Source organism: Aquarana catesbeiana, linkage group LG08 (genome assembly GCF_042186555.1).
Source record: "Aquarana catesbeiana isolate 2022-GZ linkage group LG08, ASM4218655v1, whole genome shotgun sequence".
NCBI lineage: Eukaryota > Metazoa > Chordata > Amphibia > Anura > Ranidae > Aquarana > Aquarana catesbeiana.
This window is the reverse complement of record NC_133331.1, coordinates 72,601,558-72,623,020: the sequence shown is the minus strand read 5'-3', so window position 1 is coordinate 72,623,020 and position 21,463 is coordinate 72,601,558. Positions and strand designations below refer to the sequence as shown.

General features: G+C 40.2%; 1 protein-coding gene across 1 annotated transcript in view; it reads left to right on the top strand.

The window, feature by feature from the left end:
* The window catches only part of LOC141106677 (transient receptor potential cation channel subfamily V member 5-like), a 121,048-nt gene that overhangs the window by 14,198 nt on the left and 85,387 nt on the right, over window positions 1–21,463 (top strand). Inside the window, exons 2-4 of the mRNA XM_073597616.1 lie at window positions 3,086–3,183; window positions 13,914–14,036; window positions 18,783–18,920. Coding sequence (XP_073453717.1) covers window positions 3,086–3,183; window positions 13,914–14,036; window positions 18,783–18,920 — 359 coding nt within the window. The remainder of the gene's footprint in view (window positions 1–3,085; window positions 3,184–13,913; window positions 14,037–18,782; window positions 18,921–21,463) is intronic.

Sequence of the window (21,463 nt, the reverse complement as noted above, 5' to 3'; positions counted from 1 at the left end):
TATATGTTTTTGTATCCTTGGCCAAGATTTTTTAAATGTTCATGCTTTTAATGTGTTAATTAATAAAGATGTATGTATTTTGGTTACTATCTCATTATTTCATGTGGTTCTATGAGACTATTTATATTAACCACTTCAATACAGGGCACTTATACACTTTCCTGCCCAGACCAATTTTTAGCTTTCAGCGTTGTCGCACTTTGAATGACAATTGCGCGGTCATGCTACACTGTACTCAAACAAAATTTTTATCATTTTGTTCCCACAAATAGAGCTTTCTTTTGGTGGTATTTGATCACCTCTGGGATTTTTATTTTCTGCTAAACAAATAAAAAAATCCCCCAAATTTTTTTGTTTCTATTATAAAACTTTGTAAATAAGTAATTTTTCTCCTTCACTCATGGGCACTGATGGGGCTGCACTGACGGGCACTGATAAGGCGGCACTGATGGGCACCGATGAGTTGGCACTAATGAGGTGGCACTGATGGACACTGATGATGGGCACTAATATGCGGCACTGATAGGCGGCACTGATGGGCACTGATAGGTGGCACTGATAAGCAGCACTGATGGGCACTGAAAGGCAGCACGGGTGGACATTGAAAGGTGACACGGATGGGCACTGATATGTGGCACGGATGGGCACTGATAGGTGGCACAGATGGGCACTGACAGGCAGCACAGATGGGCACTGATAAGTGGCACGGATAGGCATGGATGGGCACTGATAGGTGGCACTATACACTAAAAAATGTTACTGATGGATGCCAATCAGTACCAAACAATAATGCCTGCCAATTAGTGATGCCCATTGTGGGCACTGATTGGCATCCATTGTGGGCACTTATTGGCATCCCTGGTGGTCTATGGTGGCATACCTGGTGGTGACTAGTAGTGGCATCCCTGGTGGTCCTAGTGGTGTCCCTGGTGGTCCAGTGTGGGCATCCTGGGGGGGCTGCGCTGATAATCGATTAGCACAGACCCCCCCCATCAGAGGAGCAGCCGATCAGCTCTCCTCTACTCGCGTCTGTCTTCCTGTTTACACTGTGATCAGCCGAGATTGGACACGGCTGATCACATGGTAAAGATTCTCCATCAGAGAGACTCTTTACCTAGATCAGTGTTGCGGGGTGTCAGACTGGCACCCCACAACAATGATCGCCGCGATGCGCACCCCTGGCGGGCGCGCAGCAGCTTGATATCCTGCCGGATGTCATACGACGTCCGGTCAGGATATTGAAACCACTTTGCCGCCATCATTTTGCTATATGGCGGGCGGCAAGTGGTTAAGGGGTTGGTAGTCTAACTCTGGTCATTCTTTTTTTTTTGGGGGGGGGGGGTAGGGATCTAAAAATAATCATTTTTTTCTTTCCAGGGTTATTTTCTGCTATATAGTGACGATTCCCCTCAAACTAATACAAAGCTCCCAACTGTCCCTGATTTCGAGGGATTGTTCCTGATTTTGAGCAATGTCCCTCCCCCTCATTTGTCCCTCATTTTGTTCTGATATATATAGTTGTATATAAAATGCACTTTTTATCTTTCAAAAAGAGTTTCCCAGTGATAAACCTTTCATCCATATTCTAATTTGCTGCATTTGTAAATTTTAAAAGCCAATATAATGGAATAGTAGTGGTAAAAAAAAACACTTGTGGATTTAATTAACCTTTTTTTTTTTGGGTAATTCTCCTTTCAGGGGGTGTGGCAGGGGGCGTGTCCTATGCCTACATACATTTGCTAGTAGGTGTCCCTCATTCCCATCTCAAAATGTTGGGAGGTATGCTAATACTATCTACAGTATTACTACTTTTTTGATGATTATTTTTTTTAGGGGTAGAAACCCAGTTTGAAGACCTTTATATCCACTTCCCGACTGCCCTATAGCAGATTTACTGTTCTGTGCAGAATCATGTACATATACGTGAATAAGCACTTATACATAGGGGATGCACGCAGACACAAAAGGCACAGCAGAAGCTGATCAGTGGGTGCCAGCCAATGGGTGTCCGCCGACACCTGCTGATCGTCAAGGAGAGACACAGAACAGAGCTCTGCCTATGTAAACAATACAGAGCTCTGTCCTGTCAGTGAGATGTGCTGGATTTTGTTTCCCTGCAAAGCAGGGAATAAAATCCAGCACTTCCCTTAGTAAAGGCATCGCAGTGTGTACACATAAACACTGGTTAGACACACATTTACCCTGGAGGTTTAACCTCTTCCCAGCCAGCTTCATTAGTACAGTAACAGTGCATATTTTTAGCACTGATCACTCTATAAGTGTCACTGGTTCCCCCCAAAAAAGTGTCAAAAATGTCAGTTAGTGTCAGATTGTCCGCCCCAATATCGCAGTTCCGCTATAAGTCGCTGATTGCCGCCATTACTAGTATAAAATGAAATAAATAAATAAAAATTCCAGCATATATCCCATAGTGCGTAGACGCTATAACTTTTGCACAAACCAATCAATATACGCTGCATGGGATTTTTTTTACCAAAAATACGTAGCAGAATATATATCGGCCTAAATTTTTGAAGAAATTTGATTTTTACATTTTTTTATTAGATATGTTTAATAGTAGAAAGTAAAAAATATTATTTTTTTTTTTTTTTTTTTTCAAAATTGTCAGGCATTTTTTTGTTTACATCACAATAAATAAAAAAACCTAGTGGTGATCAAATACCACCAAAAGAAAGCTCTATTTGTGGGGGAACAAAAATGACTTACGGTAAATGTCATATATGTACAGCACTGCATGACTGTGCAATTGTCAGTTAAAGTAACGCAGTGCTATATAGCAAACATTGGCCTGGTCATGAAGAGGGTAAATCTTAAAGCGGTCAAGTGGATATAGGTGTTAAAATCTATGATCTTTTCTAGCAGGGATTTCTTGAGCCCTGAAAATTATTATAAGGGTTCCCTCAGGGGAAAAAAAAAGTTGAGAGACTGAAATGTCTAAGATATTACAACCCCCAAAAAATATTATCTGCTACCATTTCTTACATTTCCTTTCTGTTCTCTTTACTAATGACTTTTCTGCGACTATACATCCTGTGCACACAATAAATGCAATCTGTTCCCACAGGGTTCAGGAGCTGCCCCTCCTTAAATATGCACAGAGTAATCGCACCAAGGCTCTCAAGAAGCTGCTGGCTTTGGAGACCACTGACCCACTGCAAAGAGGTAAGATCCACAATAATCAACAATTCATACCTACATAGTTGTGTCTAGTATACTCCTAAGCTGACCATAAAATTTTAAACAATACACTGCCTTCAAAAAGTATTCATACCCCTTAAAATGTTCCACACTTTGTCATGTTATCATGTTTTATGTGATAGACCAACACAAAGTGGCACATAGTTGTGAAGTGGAAGGAAAATGATAAATGGGTTTCAATTTTTTTTCCAAATAAATATGTAAAAAGTGTGGTGTGCATTTGTATTCAGTCCCCCCTGAGTCAATACTTTGTAGAACCACCTTTCACTGCAATTACAGCTGAAAGTCTTTTTAGGGATGTCTCTACCAGCTTTGCACATCTAGAGATTTTTGCCTATTCTACTTTGCAAAATAGCTCAAGCTCTGTCAGATTGGATGGAGAGCATCTGAGAACAGCAATTTTCAAGTCTTGCAACAGATTCTCAATTGGATTTAGGTCTGGAGTTTGACTGGGCCATTCTAACACATGAATATGCTTTGATCTAAACCATTCAATTGTAGCTCTGGCTGTATGTTTAGGGTCGTTATCCTGCTGAAAGGTATACCTCTGCCCCAGTCTCAAGTCTTCTGTAGACTCTAACAAGTTATCTACTAAGATTGCTCTGTATTTGGTCCAGTCCAGCTTCCCATCAACTCTGACCAGCTTCCCTGTCCCTGCTAAGGAGACAAGCATCCATACAACATGATGCTGCCACCACCATGTTTCACTGTGGTGATTATGTGTTCAGGGTGATGTGCAGTGTTAGTTTTCCGCCACACATAGAACGTTGCTTTTAGTTTTTTAAAGTCAAATTTTGGTCTCATCTGACCAGAACACCGTCTTCCAGGTGCTTGCTGTGTCCCCCACATGGCTTATCACAAACTGCAAAAGGGACTTCTTATGGCTTTCTTTCAACAATGGCTTTCTTCTTGCCACTCTTCCATAAAGGCCAGATTTGTGGAGTGCAGAACTAATAGTTGTCCTGTGGACAGATTCTCCCACCTGAGCTGTGGATCTTCTGCAGCTCCTCCAGAGTTACCATGGGCCTCTTGGCTGCTTCTCTGATTAATGCTCTCCTTGCCCGGCCTGTCAGTTTAGGTGGACGGCCATGTCTTGGTAGGTTTGCAGGTGTGCCATACTCTTTCCATTTTTGAAAGATGGATTGAACAGTACTCCGTGAGATGTTCAAAGCTTGAAATATTTTTTAGACCCTAACCCTGCTTTAAATGTCTCCACAACTTTATCCCTGACCTGCCTGGTGTGTTCATTGGCCTTCATGATGCTGTTTGTTCCCTAAGGTTCTCTAACAAACCTCCGAGGGCTTCGCAGAATAGCTGTATTTATACTGAGATTAAATTGCACACAGGTGGACTCTATTTACTAATTAGGTGACTTCTGAAGGCAATTGGTTCCACTAGATTTTATTTAGGGGTATCAGAGTAAAGGGGGCTACATACAAATGCACGCCACACCTTTCAGATATTTATTTGTAAAAAAAATGTTAAAAACTATTTATCATTTTCCTTTCACTTCACAATTATGTGCCACTTTGTGTTGGTCTATCACATAAAATCCCAATAAAATACATTTATGTTTTTGGTTGTAACATGATAAAATTGGGAAAATTTGTATATAGCTGTACCCGCTCAACAGAAGTTGGTCTAATGATCGACTTCTATTGAAAATGTTTCTCGATTAGCTGGCTGCAGCCACTGATAAATGTATTCTGACAGCTGAGGAGTCTCACTGTCAGAATACAATAGCAGGTTTTTTTTTTGACCATCTGGCTAATCGAAAAAAAATGAGGCATCTATGGCCAGCCTTAATGTGATCACACCAGTGAAAAGAGATTTATCTGCCTATTCTCTGAAAAGTGATCCATGGTGGATCAATTTTCAGAGTGCTGCTAGACAGCCTCTGTCAGGCATTCAGGAGACTATACTGTAAACTCTTGAATGCCTTTTTTTTGGCTTTGTTTTTTGTTTTTTTCTTTCTTTCTTTCTTTCTTTCTTTCTTTCTTTCTTTCTTTCTTTCTTTCTTTCTTTCTTTCTTTCTTTCTTTCTTTCTTTCTTTATTTATTTATTTATTTATTGCTGAATAGACGGTTTTTGACAAGTCCTTTATTTAAGAAAAAAAAAATGTTCCCTGATGTAGGTCCATTGCCCGCAGACCCCCACAACCACAGCCTAGGGTTGAGGGGAAGAGACACTTGTCCCCATCAACATGCACCCCCCCCCCCCATGTTTAGGGCATGTGGCCTGGTTGGCTCAGGTGGGGGGAAATCACTCGTCCCCTCCTCTTTCCAGGCTGCATGCGCGGAGGGTCTGGTATTGATTTTTTAGGCGGACCCGGTGCCGTCTTTTTTGGGCGTTAGAATCCATAGCAGACCCGATAGGCCTGGTACAGATTGGGGGGGGGACCCAACACTGTTTTTCTTTAGTTTTCTATTGCCAGTATTGGTTTGTTTACATTTCAGCTGTCAGTGGGGAAGCCCGCTGACAGCTGATGAGCCATCGGTTGTTAAGGATGCAGCCGCTGGCTTCGTGCGTGTCTTCTGAGCCGATGCACCTGCACTTGCGATCGCTTGTGACAGAGCGAGAACCGGGATCTGTGTGTGTAAACACACAAATCCCGGTTCTCTCAGGGGAGAGGAGACAGATTGTGTGTTCATAGTATGTATGAACACCGATCTCTCTCTTCCCCTAGTCAGTCTCAGCCCCCCTACAGTTAGAACACACTTGGGGAACACAGTTAACCCCTTGAACGCCCCCTAGTGTTAACCCCTTCCCTGCCAGTGACATTTATACAGTAATCAATGGTTATTTTTAGCTCTGATCGCTGTATAAATATCAGTGGTCCCAAAATGGTGTCAAAAGTGTCCGATCTGTCCGCAGCAATGTCGCAGTTCTGATAAAAATCACAGATCGCCGCCATTTCTAGTAAAAAAAAATAATAGTAATAAAAATGACATAAATCTATCCCTTATTTTGTAGAAGCTATAACTTTCGTGCAAACCAATCAATATACACTTATTGCGATTTTTTTACCAAAAATATGTAGAAGAATACATATTGGCCTAAACTGGAAAAAATTAGTTTTTTTTTTTAAATGTTGGGATATTTATAATAGCAAAACCTACATAATATTGTGTTTTTTTCAAAATTGTCGCTCTTTTTTTGTTCATAGAGCAAAAAATAAAAACTGCAGAGGTAATCAAATACCACCAAAAGAAAGCTCCATTTGTGGGGAAAAAAAGGACATAAATTTTGATTTTGTGCAACGTCGCACGACCGCGCAATTGTTAGTTAAAGCGACGCAGTGCCATATCGCAAAAAATGGCCTGGTCAGGAAAGAGGCAAATCCTTCCAGGGCTGAAGTGGTTAAAGAATTTGAACTAAATTTATTACTATTCATTATTATTTCATTCAGAAGGTTCGGATACATTCGAATCTCTGAATAACCAAAAAATTTGTCCGAATTTGGATTCGGACCGAAACTAATTGCACGTCTACGGAATTCTAAGTATGATCTTAAAGAGGAGGTCCAACCCCCCCACAAAAAATGTAAAGTCAGCAACTACAAATACTGTAGCTGCTGACTTTTAATATTAGGACACTTACCTGTCCAGGGTTCCCACGATGTCGGCACCCCAGCCTATTTTCAGATCGGCTGTCGGGTGCTGCCGCTGCCATTGCTGTTAAGGGGAACCGTCAGTGGAGCCTTTCGGCTTCACAGACGGTTCCCTACTGTGCATGCGCGGAGTGCGCTGTGCTTTCTAATTGGCCCAGTGGTAGAGGAAGGAGGAGGGGGGGCAAAACTTCCGAGGTACCCGTTCCCCCCTCCCCCCTGAAAGGTGCCAAATGTGGCACCGGAGAGGGGGGGTGATGACAGATAAGCGGGAGTTCCACTTTTGAGTGGAACTCCGCTTTAACTGCATATTTACTTTACGGTATACAGTATGTCATACCTTAGGGGCCACTGGGAAGCTGAAAATCACTGTAGTGGTTGGCCTACTACAGTAATTGCCACAATCTTCCAGGTCCTGTGCCAAACATGCAAAATAGATTTTGGGTTGACATTAAAATAAGGAAGTAAAGAATACACGCCAAAGAAAGGTGAACTTTGGAGGGGCAGGAGGCGGAGCCTAGCGGAGCAGACATGCATTGTTATAGCTCCACACCGCTGAGGAGAGAAGAGAAGGACAAAGCGGAGCCTGCAGGCTCAAAAGGTATCCATTTGAACCTTTTTGCCCCAGGGAACAAACTGTTAAAGTTTGGGCAGGAAATATGGTACTGGGAGGAAACCGTGGTAGAAATAAAAATCACCTCACAAAGAGCTCACAGGCACTCACTGCAGCTGAAGCAGCTCCAGTCACCTCACAAGATACAACATCAGGGCGCTCTCACAGACAGAAAATGTCACAGCAAGACTCTCCATTTGAGTCAGATACAGAACAAATCCTCTCACAAACTTCTCCACAAGCCTCCTCAGTATCCCCAGTAATATTATTACAATTTGAAAAGATGCTTCATAAGGCTTTAAAACAAACCTCAGACCAAATAACAAACAGCCTAACCAAAGAAATAAGAGAGCTGGGAAACCGCACCGCAGCCTTAGAAATAAAAATGGATGAAATTGAAATTACAACCCAAGAAAATATAACAGAATTGGAACAATTAAAAAAAGAGAATTTAATACTTCAAACTAAGCTCGAAGATTACGAAAATAGAGCCAGACGTTCAAACTTGCGCATAAGGGGAATACCTGAAACTGTGACAGACCTGCAATCTACTATTACTGCTCTATTACAAGAACTAAAGCCAGATATCCCTATTGAACATTTAGAACTGGACAGAGTACACAGAGCCCTCACAGCCAAAAAGAAAGATGAACCCCCACGTGATATAATCACAAAATTTCATTATTACAGAATGAAAGAACAAATACTAATTGCTGCAAGAGAAAAAAAGGAACTTAATTTTCAAGGACACAATTATCAAATTTTTGCTGACCTATCCCAACTTACTATTACTAAAAGACGATCCATGAAACCCCAACTAATGGAACTGCAACGCCACAACATTATGTATCAATGGGGCTTCCCCTTTTCAGTCAGATTTAACTACCAAGGTACAATTTACAGAAGCAGATCAGCAGATGAACTACAACAAACCCTTTTAAAATTAAATCTGACAGAACCCACAAGCAGCAACACTCCCACACGCAGAAGAATGACATCATCTTCACCTTCAGGCAACACCCAGAAAATTCCAGAACAAAATGGGAATCATCATTCTCACAAAAGAGGCCGTTATGCCACATCATCCATGGACCAAGAAGATTCAATGGACTGACATGCTAATTCCTGATATCTCTTCATTTATTATACTAAGAGATGGTTCTCTATAAAAAACCTTTATTTATAACTGAATGTAACTGCATTCTGATAGTCACACACTGTGTGGGATCATGTTACATTCCAGTTATATTTCTTATTACTTCTGATTCATATAGCCTTAGAATATATAAGTGAAATAAGGAAATTCTTGTTCGGTTATATATTATCAGGTAATAACAATAGATTTATTACTTTTTAGGACAAATATGTTCAATAATCCAGAAGTAATGGAAGCTTTTTTTTTTTTTTTTTTTTTTTTCTTTCTTTTCTTAAAACAAATATATTATTACCTAACTAGTTCCTAGAATTATGTTTTTGTTTATTCTAATCTGAAGCAATACAACCTCAATTTTATGAGTAAACATATCTAAACAGTTACATATGAATAAAATATGTAATTGTTTACTCTAAAAGGGTTAAAATCCCAAAATAATTCAAACTATCTTCATCAATACCAAAGTTATTAACAGTACCTTTCTAACTGAATTATTTAGCCTAGGGCAAGACTAACCATATACAACCACCCTGGAATAAATAATTTCAACAAAAACTATATTCTGTACTCCAACTAATGAAACATCATTTTGATGTCTTTTGACATAGCACTTCTCTCCTGTAAGCGGAAGATCCGTGTACCCCCATTAGCCCTCCTCATTCTCCCAACCATATTATGTGGGAGTGTGACGAAGGCACTTATTCCCCTGAGAGAGATATTTATTCTCTTTCACGGGTAAATTGTGATTACTTGCAAAAAATAATTTATACAATGTATCATCTAATCTCATATGTTTTTTGTTTACTCTTTACTCCAGAATTCACTGGTTTCTTTTCTATCTATTCATCTCTTCAGTCCACACAGGTTGATCTGCGCAGTCAGCTCTGCATAACAAAAAGTAAGTCAAAACTATTTGATCTATTGCCATGGCACCACTGAATATACTTTCCCTGAATGTTCAGGGAATAAATGTCCCTCAAAAAAGGACCAAAGCCTTCCGTACTTTCCATAACAAGAAGGCTCACATAGTATGCCTCCAAGAAACACACTTCACCAAAGATTCTACTCCAAAATATATTTCTCCTTTTTATCAACAAATTTACACGGCTTCTGCCTGTACCAAGCAAAGGGGAACTCTAATTGCATTTCACCGATCCACACCATTCACCTTATCATCAGAAATTAAAGACCCAGAAGGTAGATACCTGATACTCATGGGTTATATAATGGATACAGCAATCACGGTGATTTCCTACTACGCTCCTAACAAACAACCTACACCATTCCTCTCACATATATTACAAGTGATTAATACACACAAAATAGGAACAGTGATAATGTGTGGGGATTCGAACCAGGTCCTCCTCCCATTTCTAGATAAATCACCTTTTACACCATCCAAAATAACCTCTAGATTACCTTTTTCTCAACTTCTTTCCAAATACAATCTGGTAGATTCATGGAGAGAAAGTAACCCAATGAAAAAGAAATTCACTTATTTCTCGCACCCTCATGAAACCTTCACCAGAATAGATCATATTTTTCTAACAATAGGAATGATACCAGAAATTATTGCATCAGATATAATTCCGATTCCGTGGTCTGACCATAATGCAGTATACACTACTATAGCCTCAGCCATACCAAAAGCGCATGACCCAACGTGGTACTTACCGGACATAATGCTCAAACACCCACTACATCAGATGGCCATTGAACAAGCTTTAAAGGAATACATATCAATTAATAATACAACAGACATCTCCCCAATAACACTGTGGGAAGCTCATAAGCCTATCTTGCGTGGTACAATACAAAGACAAATGGCACTATTTAAACGGGAACGCAAAAATCTAGCAAAAAAACTAGAACTCAATTTTAATGCAGCCTACATATCATTTCAAGATAATCCATCTCAGAGTACAAAATCTCATCTGGAAAAATCTAGATTGGAATACGATCTATTTCTCACTGAGTCAGTTGATAAATCCCTCAAACGCTCCAAACACAATTTCTACATGAATACAAACAAACCAGGTACATATTTGGCTCGGGCATTAAATTCAACTAACAAATCTTTCAAACCAATACGTTTGAAATTATCAAAAAATGTTTACACTTGTAATCCAGTTAAAATAGTCCATAAATTTCACTCACATCTCGCAACTTTATACAAGACAAACAATGAATTTAATTCTACAGAGGCTGAATCCTTCTTCTCAAAAATAACCTTACCTGAGTTATCTCAGAATCAAAAAAGCAGTTTGGATGAGCCTATAACTATAGATGAAGTTGCTAACGCCATAAAAGACCTAAAACTTAACAAAAGACCAGGCCCAGACGGCTACTCGGCTTTATACTATAAAACATTCTCAGAAATACTCTCTCCCATTCTCACTGAAACTTTTAACAAACTTCTAGATGGACATTCTTTTCGGCAAGAAACACTAATGGCAATTGTTTGTATGATCCCAAAACCCCTTTCTGATGATACTTCCTGTGTGAATTATCGGCCTATCTCTCTGTTAAACCTCGATATTAAATTATTAGCAAAAATAATAGCAAAACGCCTCAATAGCATTATAGGAAAATTAATACATAGAGATCAAGTAGGCTTCATGCCAAATAGACAGGCAGGCGATAATATACGCAGGGCAGTGTTATTGGCACATATTGCTAAAAAACGGAAAATCCCTTTATGTTTTCTATCTCTCGATATTAAGAGGGCATTTGACACAGTATCCTGGCAATATATGCAATATTCATTACAAAAATGGGGTTTTGGACCCCACTTTTTAACATGGATCAAAGCATTATATAATAAACCCAAAGCCTATATAAAATATGCTGGATACAAATCTGAAGCCTTAATATCGAAAGAGGTACCCGACAGGGTTGCCCATTATCTCCCTTATTATTTGCCCTTATACTCGAACCCATGGCCCAATATATCAGAACAAACCAAACTATAACTGGCATTGAAGTAGGAGGTATTACACACAAATTATGTATATTTGCAGACGATATATTACTTTTTCTATCATCACCACAGGTCTCTGGTCCTAACTTAATACCAGCTCTTGATGGATTTGCAGCCCTATCCGGCCTTATGATTAATCCTAAGAAATGCCTAGTGCTTAATATTTCACTCACAAACATGGAATTGATCCCGGCTAGGGCTGCACTCCCATTCACATGGGCAGAAAAATCAATCCCATATCTTGGAATTCATTTAACAGCCTCTCATTCTGACTTATTCTCAACCAATTATCCTCCTGTATTAAGACAGATCACAAATCTAATAAAACAATGGTCGCAACTTCCTTTATCCTGGATGGGGAAGATTAATGCAATCAAAATGACTATTCTACCCAAATTGCTTTATCTATTCAGAGTCCTCCCTATTCCAATTCCTTCCTATTTTTTGAGAATAGTACAAAAAAGAACAACTTCGTTTATATGGGGCTCTTCTAAACCACGTATACCTATACACACACTACATCTTCCCAAAAATAAAGGAGGCCTGGGATACCCTAATTTTACTAACTACTACAGAGCGGCACATTTGGCCAGTCTGTCCAAATACCATGCAAAACAGGAAATCCCATTATGGGTATTTATAGAGGCTTCAGAAAATGACCCTGTATTAATATCAAATTTATTATGGCTTGATCCTAAAGACCGCTTTAAAATTCATAATCCCATAACTAAACACTTCTTATCTCTCTGGGATAAACTACAAACCAAATATCAGTTACAATCTCCACACAATCCTCTCCTTTCTTTTATCAGAAATCCGGCCTTTTATCCGGCATGGATCTACCCAAATTCTTTTAAAGCTTGGACAACATCAGGCATTCAGACACTAAATGACTTCATAGCATCTAAATCATTCCTTTCATTCCCATCACTTAGAGAAAAATATGATCTACCAAACTCTGAGATATTTAGATATCTCCAAATCAAAAATTTCTATACACCATTCCTAAAGGGGGATACACCATTATCCCAATTATCCATTTTTGAATCAATCTGTACAAAAGATCCATTTGCTAAAGGTACAATTTCATCACTTTATAATCAATTATATGGAGTACCAAATCTTAATAGACCCTCTTACGTTCAGAGGTGGGAGGAGGACCTGGGACGAACTTTAGAAGACACGGACTGGTCTAACATATGGCTCACATCTAAGTCATCTTCACCCAACATCTTAGCACTGGAGACAAATTATAAAGTCCTAACTCGCTGGTACCTTGTACCCGCTAGAGTGGCAAAATATTCGCCTAATACCTCAGCTCTTTGTTTTCGAGGATGCCCAGAAATAGGCACATATTTACACATATGGTGGACATGCCCAGTAATCCAAACCTTCTGGAAGGAAGTCTTCGTGATTGCATCTAAAATATTTAAAAAAATAATACAACCAGATCCATATTTAACTTTACTTAATCTAAAACCGGAATGGTTAACACTCTCTCAATTCAAACTTATGATCCAACTAATAACGGCTGCAAAACAAACAGTGGCCAAGGCATGGAAATCTCCTACATTGGTACTAGCAGAAACAATTCACAGAATGAATAATACAATGTCCCATGCTAAGATGGTAGCCATCGATCAAAATCAAATTCCAAAATTTGAAAAACTTTGGCATCCTTGGATAAAACAACAGTTCCTGTCAAACTTCAATGACTCTGTCCTGTTGCCATGGTAACAGATTAAATGACTTACAGAGACACCCATTCTAAGGCTTCAAAGAGAACTAAAAAGAATAATAAACTGATGAGTGGGACAACCTTGTGGACCATACCTCTACCTTTCAACCCTTTTTCTTCTTTCTCTTTCCTTTTCTCCACCTTACGATTAAAGCTCATTATCAGAATTTATTTGACCTATATACACTCTACTTGTAAACAATATGTATAGTAGGTATAAATCATTTAAATACCTACAAAAGTAACTAAGGAAATGATATATATCTTTAATTTAGGTTTACGTGAACCCAATGTTTAATATTTGAAATTTCATGATATTTACCTATATAAACCCTACTGTAAAACAATGAGCTTACTTTATAGATCCTTGTAAACTTACTTTATGTATCTTTATAACATTGTATACTCAATAAACTTCTTTTGACAAGGAAAGGTGAACTTTAACAGCTTTGACACTACGTTTTTTTTGTTCACCAAGAATATGCTGGGTCAGTTCAAGTTTCCCATATATAAATATAAACCGAAATGAGACGAGAAAAAAAATTATGCAATGTTTATCACTGCTAATAAGAGCTTGTCTCACAATGATGGACTTTCTACTAGGTGCCGTTGGAGAGACTGCACTACATCTCGCTGTGCTCCACGATAACCTGAAGTCTGTGAAGATTCTTTTGGAACATACGCCAGAGCTTGTCAACCAGCGCATGACCACCGACCTTTACAAAGGTAATTAAAAGAACCATTACTGGCTCATTAAGTCAGAATTTTAAACAAATTGTCATTGGTCACATTCAGTTGTGCTTTACATTACAGAACAGGTCTAGTTGAATATGAATAACCACTACAAGCTAGCTATACCATGACTTGGATATATGAGAACCTTTGCAGATGCATGATAAGGGGTAATTTATTAATAGTATTGTATTGTATTATGGAAGCAAGTGTGGATAGGTGCATAATATGGACATTTCATCTTCTAAAGGGCCAATCAACCCAAATATAATTTTTCAGTTATAAGTGGAGTTTGGTGGGCTGGGCCATCTGCTGGCCTATGCCAAAGATTTTTGTTTTCAAAAATACTTACACTAGTTTAAAAATGCTGCACTTTGCATCCCCTTCCAGTCCTGGCTACCACTTCTCCCCTGGCATTACACTTTCCACTCTACAGGTCTCCATCTCCTTCCTAGTTTTAGATATAAAATAGAGAGAGGCGTAGAGTCCAGAATAGTGACATGGCAGTAGAATAAAGAGGCAAGTACTGAGTGCGGGTATTTTTTAGGCCCCTGTGGGAGTTCTAGGACCTGCATCTTTTTTTTTTTTTTTTTTTTACAATAAACATGGTGTTTTATTAGTAAAGTAGATTACATACAGTGTACAGACAAGATCAATACATTTGCACTGTGTCAAGCACACATTGGAAGAGACAATACACAGGAGATGTCAGATATGGGGTATACATGCATCAGACATGTGATACAGTATATTACAGCATTATTTCACCTTCTTAAACTGTAATGTTTAATACCTTTCAATATTCAGACAGCATCAGACTTGTCAATCAGGTATTGTATTGCATGTAGAGGCATTGCTTAACCAGGTATCCCATATTTTCCCGTATTTGGCGGGACAGCCCCTGTGAGCATATATTTCCTTCTTATATGGCAATACATTATTAATAACATGAATCCATTCTTGAAGCGTCGGGGGTAAGGGATGTAGCCATTTCCTGGCTACCAGCAATCTGGCCATGAAGAGTGATTCCTGGAGGAATATTTTATGAAATTTATCTGAGTCAGGGTCTGGGAAGATTCCCAGTAGACATTGCTTAGGGCACAATGTCAGAGGGGATCCCATTTCATCATGGATGAATTTTACTATTTGGGACCAGTACTCCTGTATTACCGGGCATGACCATAGGAGGTGGAAAAACGTGCAGGAGGGATCAGTACATCTAGGGCATTGTGGGTTCCGGTCAGGCTTGAACTTGGCCAGGCGAAGGGGTGTCAGATATGACCTGTGCACTATATATAGTTGAGTTAGGTGGTCTGAAAGTTTGGTGGAAACCTTTTTGCAGGCATCTAAGGCGTCCTCCCATTCATCATCTTCCAACTCTCCCACATCTGCAGCCCAGGGGATTTTCAATTTGTAAGCGGTGCTAGCCGCTAGGGGTCGTTGGAAGGAGTTGTACAACCCCGAGATCAACTTACGATGATCCGAGCCCAACAAGAAAAATAAAATATCCAGTTGTTCTACATTTGGGGGGGCTTCAGCGAACTGTACTCTAAGGGCATGACGAAGCTGGAGATATCTAAAGTGCATAGTATTAGGGATATTAAAATCTATTTTGAGCTGCTGAAAAGATTTTAAGGTAGTATTACAGTAAACATCTGACAAAAACCCCACTCCGTAGCCAAGCCATATTTCATAATCTGGCACTTTTAACAATTCCCCCAGGGCCGGGTTATCCCATAAGGGAGTGTGGGAGTGAGTGGGCGGCATCTTGAGCTTACGTTGAACCACTTCCCAGATTCTACAATGATGATATAGCATTCCCTTTTTATCCCTGAGCCCGCTGGTGCCTCTAAGTATAATCTGAAAGGGGTGCGTGAATTTATGACCAAAAGATGAACCTACGAGGGATAGATAACGTTCTTTGTCTTGTTTGTCTAAATGAAAATAATGGGATAGTTGCGCTGCTAGGTAATATAGGTTAAAGTCGGGCATGGCCACTCCTCCTAGTTCCGATGGATTCTTCAGTGCTTGCCATGACAGTTTGTGGCGGCCCGTTCTCCACACAAAAGAGTTAAGGATAGCCTCAATGGATTTGAATATTCGCAAGGGTAAATACGTAGGGGCATGCCACAGGACATATAAGAATTTGGGGAGGAGGACCATTTTGATCATGTTTACTCGGCCCATCACTCCAAGTGGCAACTTGGCCCACGTCTGTGTTTTAAACTTCAGAATGGTTATTAAGGGTTCTATGTTAAGACGAACATAGTCTTCTGGGGACCGGGTCACCTCAATGCCCAAATAAGTCATGGCACTAACCCTGAGAAGCGGTGAGCTGGTTTGCATCTCTGTAGGGACACTGATATCTAACGGGAGGATCTGGGATTTGTCCCAATTGATTTTTAGACCTGAATATCTACCAAAATTTTGTATCACCTCGAGAGCTACCTGTAAGGAAGGACCTGCATCCGCCAGGTACAGTAACATATCATCAGCGTATAAGCTGATTTTTTCCCGCAAATTTCCATGGTTCAGCCCCCTTATTCCCGAGTGTGTTCGGAGAGACGAGGCAAGGGGTTCTACCGCTAGGGCATACAAAAGGGGAGAGAGAGGACATCCCTGCCTCGTGCCCCTGGAGAGAGGGAACGAGTCAGAAGTTTTCCCATTGACCAAGACCCTGGCGCTAGGGTTCTGGTATAACAGTCTAATCCACTTAATGTATCTAGGCCCGAAGCCAAATTTTCTAAGGCATTCCCAAAGGTACGCCCACTCGACTGAGTCGAACGCATTTGCGGCGTCTAGAGATACCACAACTCTAGAACCCAGGGTATCATGTTCAGTCTGGGTATTCATGAAGAGTCTACGTAGGTTAAACGCTGTGTTTTTAGCTGGCATAAACCCAGTTTGATCTGGGTGAATCAGTGTGTGGATGACTACATTGAGACGAAGCGCCAGGATCTTGGCCAATATCTTTATGTCTAACTGAAGCAGAGATATTGGGCGGTAGGATTCAGGTAGTTCCAAATTTTTCCCAGGTTTGGGAATTAGTATTATATTTGCCTCTGACATGGAGGAGGGGAGGGTCTCAGACTCGAATATGTACGCAAACAACTCATGAAGTTTGGGAACAAGGGTCTCACTGTAAGTTGTGTAGAATTCTAATGGCAATCCATCTGCTCCTGGAGCTTTGGATGGATTGAGCAGTGAGATTGCCTTCGTAATCTCCAGTTCAGTGATGGGGGCTTCAAGTATTTCAACTTGGGGTAAAGTGAGAGAAGGTAGTTCTATACTTGATAACATGGATATTATTTCTTCTGTGGGATTGTTAGCAGTGGAAGAATATAGTGATGTGAAGAAGGACCGAAATTCCTCGGCTACCTCCCCTGGGCCTGTCACCAGTCTTCCGGCGGCTGTCCGAAGAGATACCACCGTGGGTGGTCTATGATCTAAATGCGCTAGATACGCCAATAGGCGACCCGCCCTCTCACCGCATTCATATTGTCTTTGCTTGTTATAGTAGATTTTCCTGTCCGCTTTCTCAAAGTGAAGATTATTTACTAGTCTGGCCTGCATTTTTAGTTGGTCTGCCGTGAGTGTAGAGGGATGGTCTGTAAAGTTTTTTTCTGCTGCTAGTAATGATTGCTCTGCTTGTCTGAGTATTTGCGAGGATGTTTTGCGATATCGGGAGATACGATGGGAAAGGATTAGGTGGGCATGGGATTTAAAAGAGTCCTAGACCACGCCAAAGGGTGCCGTGCCTTTGTTTGTGTGGAAGAAAAAGTCCCACTCTGAAGCGGCCTCTTCCAGATCAGGAATGACCTTCAGCCAGAATGGGTTGAGCTTCCAATTATAATTTGTGGGGGGTGAATCAATTTTCAGTTTAATCCAGGACCTGCATCTTTAAAATGTAGACTAATTCATATGGGCTTCCCTCCTGGAGGAACATTGTGGATCTTTCCCCTGTGTGGTATGCTAAGAAGCTGAAATACGCTAAAAGAGAGAAAACCTGGGAGTGGGTATTGTACCCAAACATCCAATTCTAAATCCATGAAGTAATGGACTATAATGCCTGTTGCACGTGTAGAAAACAATTAAAAAAAAAGCAGACTGAGCCTTGTCATTCCAGTGGCCTATACCTGGGTAACAAAAAGTAAGTATGGGAACTGGCTTAAGCAGGAGACTGGTGATGATTGGGAGAAGGAGTGGGAGTTGTGTCGGGTCTCCTGTTAGAATCAGATCTGTGGAAAATCCGTTACCTTGTAGTGTATGAATCAGTTGGGTAGTCAGCCTCTGACAGGCCCAGCTTGGAGCCAATGTACCGGGGGGGGGCGCAACAACATTGTTGCATGGTAATCATGTGGACCCCTTGCTAAAGACCTTCTAGCCATACACAAGGGAGCCAGAGCCCAGGGAAGGTTTCCCATCTACCTGTCCTTGATTTAGACATACTTAATGCTAAGATCAAAGACAGTAGGGTGGTCACTGGGGTGGCCCATGAACATCTTACTATGGGGCCCCATGATCTGTAGTTACACCCCCGTACCTAACATAATTCTGGGACAAGAAGTGAGGGAAAATATTTCCACCAAGGGACACAGATAGCAAAATACGCTATGTTTTAACTCTTCCCCAGTCTCTCCAAACCTAGGAAAAATCCACCAAATACTCACTGACTGATCTGAAAAATATGATATCAGTTTTTTTGTTTTCACAGCTTCCTCCTTTCTCGTGTCTTGGCAGGTCAGACAGCGCTGCACATTGCTGTAATGCGTCAGAATCTGGCAATTGTGCAAGAGCTGATACGAAATGGTGCCAGTGTGTCCATTCCACGGGCAGTCGGAACGTACTTCCAGCTCAAACCCAACTCCTTCTATTATGGTGAGTCAGGGTATACTTTCCTGTTTTCTACCCCAAATTGAGGTTTCACTTATAGATAGATTGTGGGCCTAAACAGTAGATAAACCCCAGCAATTAAATTCTTTTATTTTCTCCCTTTTGGTCTATTAAATAAACCATCGAAAGAGATTTGTTATATTTGTATCCCTGTAGCAGCTTCTAAAAAGAGCACCCAAAGCCTATTGAAGAATCGGCTCGGGTGAGGTCATTGCTGGATCTCTGGACAGGTAAGTGTCCCTATTAAAAGTCAGCAGCTACAGTATTTGTAGCTGCTTCTAATTTTTTGTAGGGGCACTGTAGCTCCTCTTTTAAGAACAGGTGATAAAAAGGTGCTGAATATACATTTTCAATAGATTATAAAAGGTGAACATAGTCATGACTTTGGCTTGACAGCTCACCATCATCAGTCTGGAGCACCTGCTGTCATTTTTCTACACCCCAGTTCCTATGTTTTCTTTCATAGAACATGGAAACAAGGCTATGCGACTCAACTATGCACAAAAACATAGGAACTGGGGTGCAGAAAAATGTCTCTGGACCGATGAGTAAACATTTTACCCCCCTTAAAAGAGAGGGTTCAACTGAATTTGGCAATCCAAGGGTGGTAGGTCAACAAAATTACCAAATGAAAATCATGAGAGTCCAAAATCTTCAATTGGTTGGTTGGTGACATGAAGACTGGACTCGGAAGGGCTTCTATGCAGATCAAGGCCCCTTGCCATTTTGCTTTGAACACAACCACTGATTGTTCTCCCTAATATCCCCTGCCTGCAGACCAATCTGCATAGGAACACTTTCAGATCCATATAATGTTGTGCTGTTCTGCTCAACCCTGATGAAGAGGGATTTTGTGGCCTCCAAAATGCATTGGATGTCCTTTGATTTTCTTGTTGCCACCAGTAGAACATTTAACGATTTTAGACTCTCAAGATTTGCATTTGGAGCTTTATTAACCTACTACCCTTGGATTTAAAAAATAATTCCAGGTATGGATATTTTTACATTGGTCCTTTATGTGCTATGTAACTATGCATATGCCATTCCAGGCCAATCCACCTGGAAGCTTGTAGTTGGCACCGCTACTCCAGTGATCTCCACTAGCTTCTGAGTCCTGTGTTGAGTGGCTTTAACTGTTGTTTACTGAACACAGGTGATTGTCCCCTCAGCAAGGGTGTCATTCAAGAACGTTTTTTTGTGAATGAATGCAAAGCATTTTCTGATTGGATGAGAGGGAGATTGTGACATCACCGTCCTGCCTTTCCACGTCATCCAATCAGAGGACGCTTAGCATTATTGAGAAGATGCAAAGCTCTCTTTAAATGGCACTTGTGCAACCTCCTGTGTTTATAATGTGGCAGGGCAGCCACTCGGCACGGGACCTGGAAGCTAGTGGAGATCATTGGAGTACTGTTGCTTAATAGAGTGATTTCCAGCTTCCACAGGGATTGGCAAGGTATGGTACATGCATAGTTACATTGGTCCAAGCTTGACCAATGTAAATATGTAAAAAAAGGGATACCTGGAATTCTTCTTTAACAATAAAAACCTGACAGAGGTCCTGACCCATCTCCATCCTAAACAAAAATGCATTTTGACTAGGTTTATGCTTTATGCGTATAACTCAAGCTTGTTATCAAATCCCTGTCCTAATTACAGCAATTTATTGGCTCCTATCTTCAAGACTTTTAATCTGGTGATGAGTCAGCATATTTTGTATGAAAAAAAATAATGCACAAATATATTGAAGAATTGTGTCTGCAGTAAAACAATTGCTGATTTGGCTGAATGACAGAATATCTAAGATTTCGTTCTGGTTCTCATGCTGTTCTTATTCAAGCATGTGCAATGTTTTTTCTTAGGTTTTTTTTTAGGAACTGCAGTACTAAAAAGATAAGGCAGGTGACATTCTACGAGGTATCAAACATTTGTGAAATTTAGAAAACAAAATATGCAATAAAAGCTGCTAATTTATTTTTTTAATTTTTTTTTTTTATGAGTCATCAGAAAAAAAAAAAAAAAAAAACTCAGAAAGATGTGGGCATACATTTAAAGTGGTTTTAAACCCTTACATATACCTACTGAAGTGACTGGCCTCAGGTGATAGAGATTAAATGAATCCTCCTACATAAGTTGTACCTTTTTATCTGCAGTCTTCTCTCCTCTATAATATTTCAAACTACCCAGTTTACACAGCACTTCTGAGTTTCAGAAGGTAGGGGGGGTGGGGATCTGATGTCACATTTATTGATGTAATATATATTGAAAATTATCCATCTTTAGATATAGAGGGTGCATTAGAACAAAACAGATATGAAAAAAGACAAAAATGAAAAACAGATAAGCCATAGAGCACAGGAATATCAGCTCTCAAGATTTCTGGCAGGACGACTAAACGGATCGAATTGAGAAGTTAATTTTCCATTTTACATACACTGTAAATCAAACCTGATCTGGCCTAAAATATTTTGAGGTAACTAGCCTACACTAGTAAAAGCTTACTGTCACCTGTGTTATTTTTTAGATCA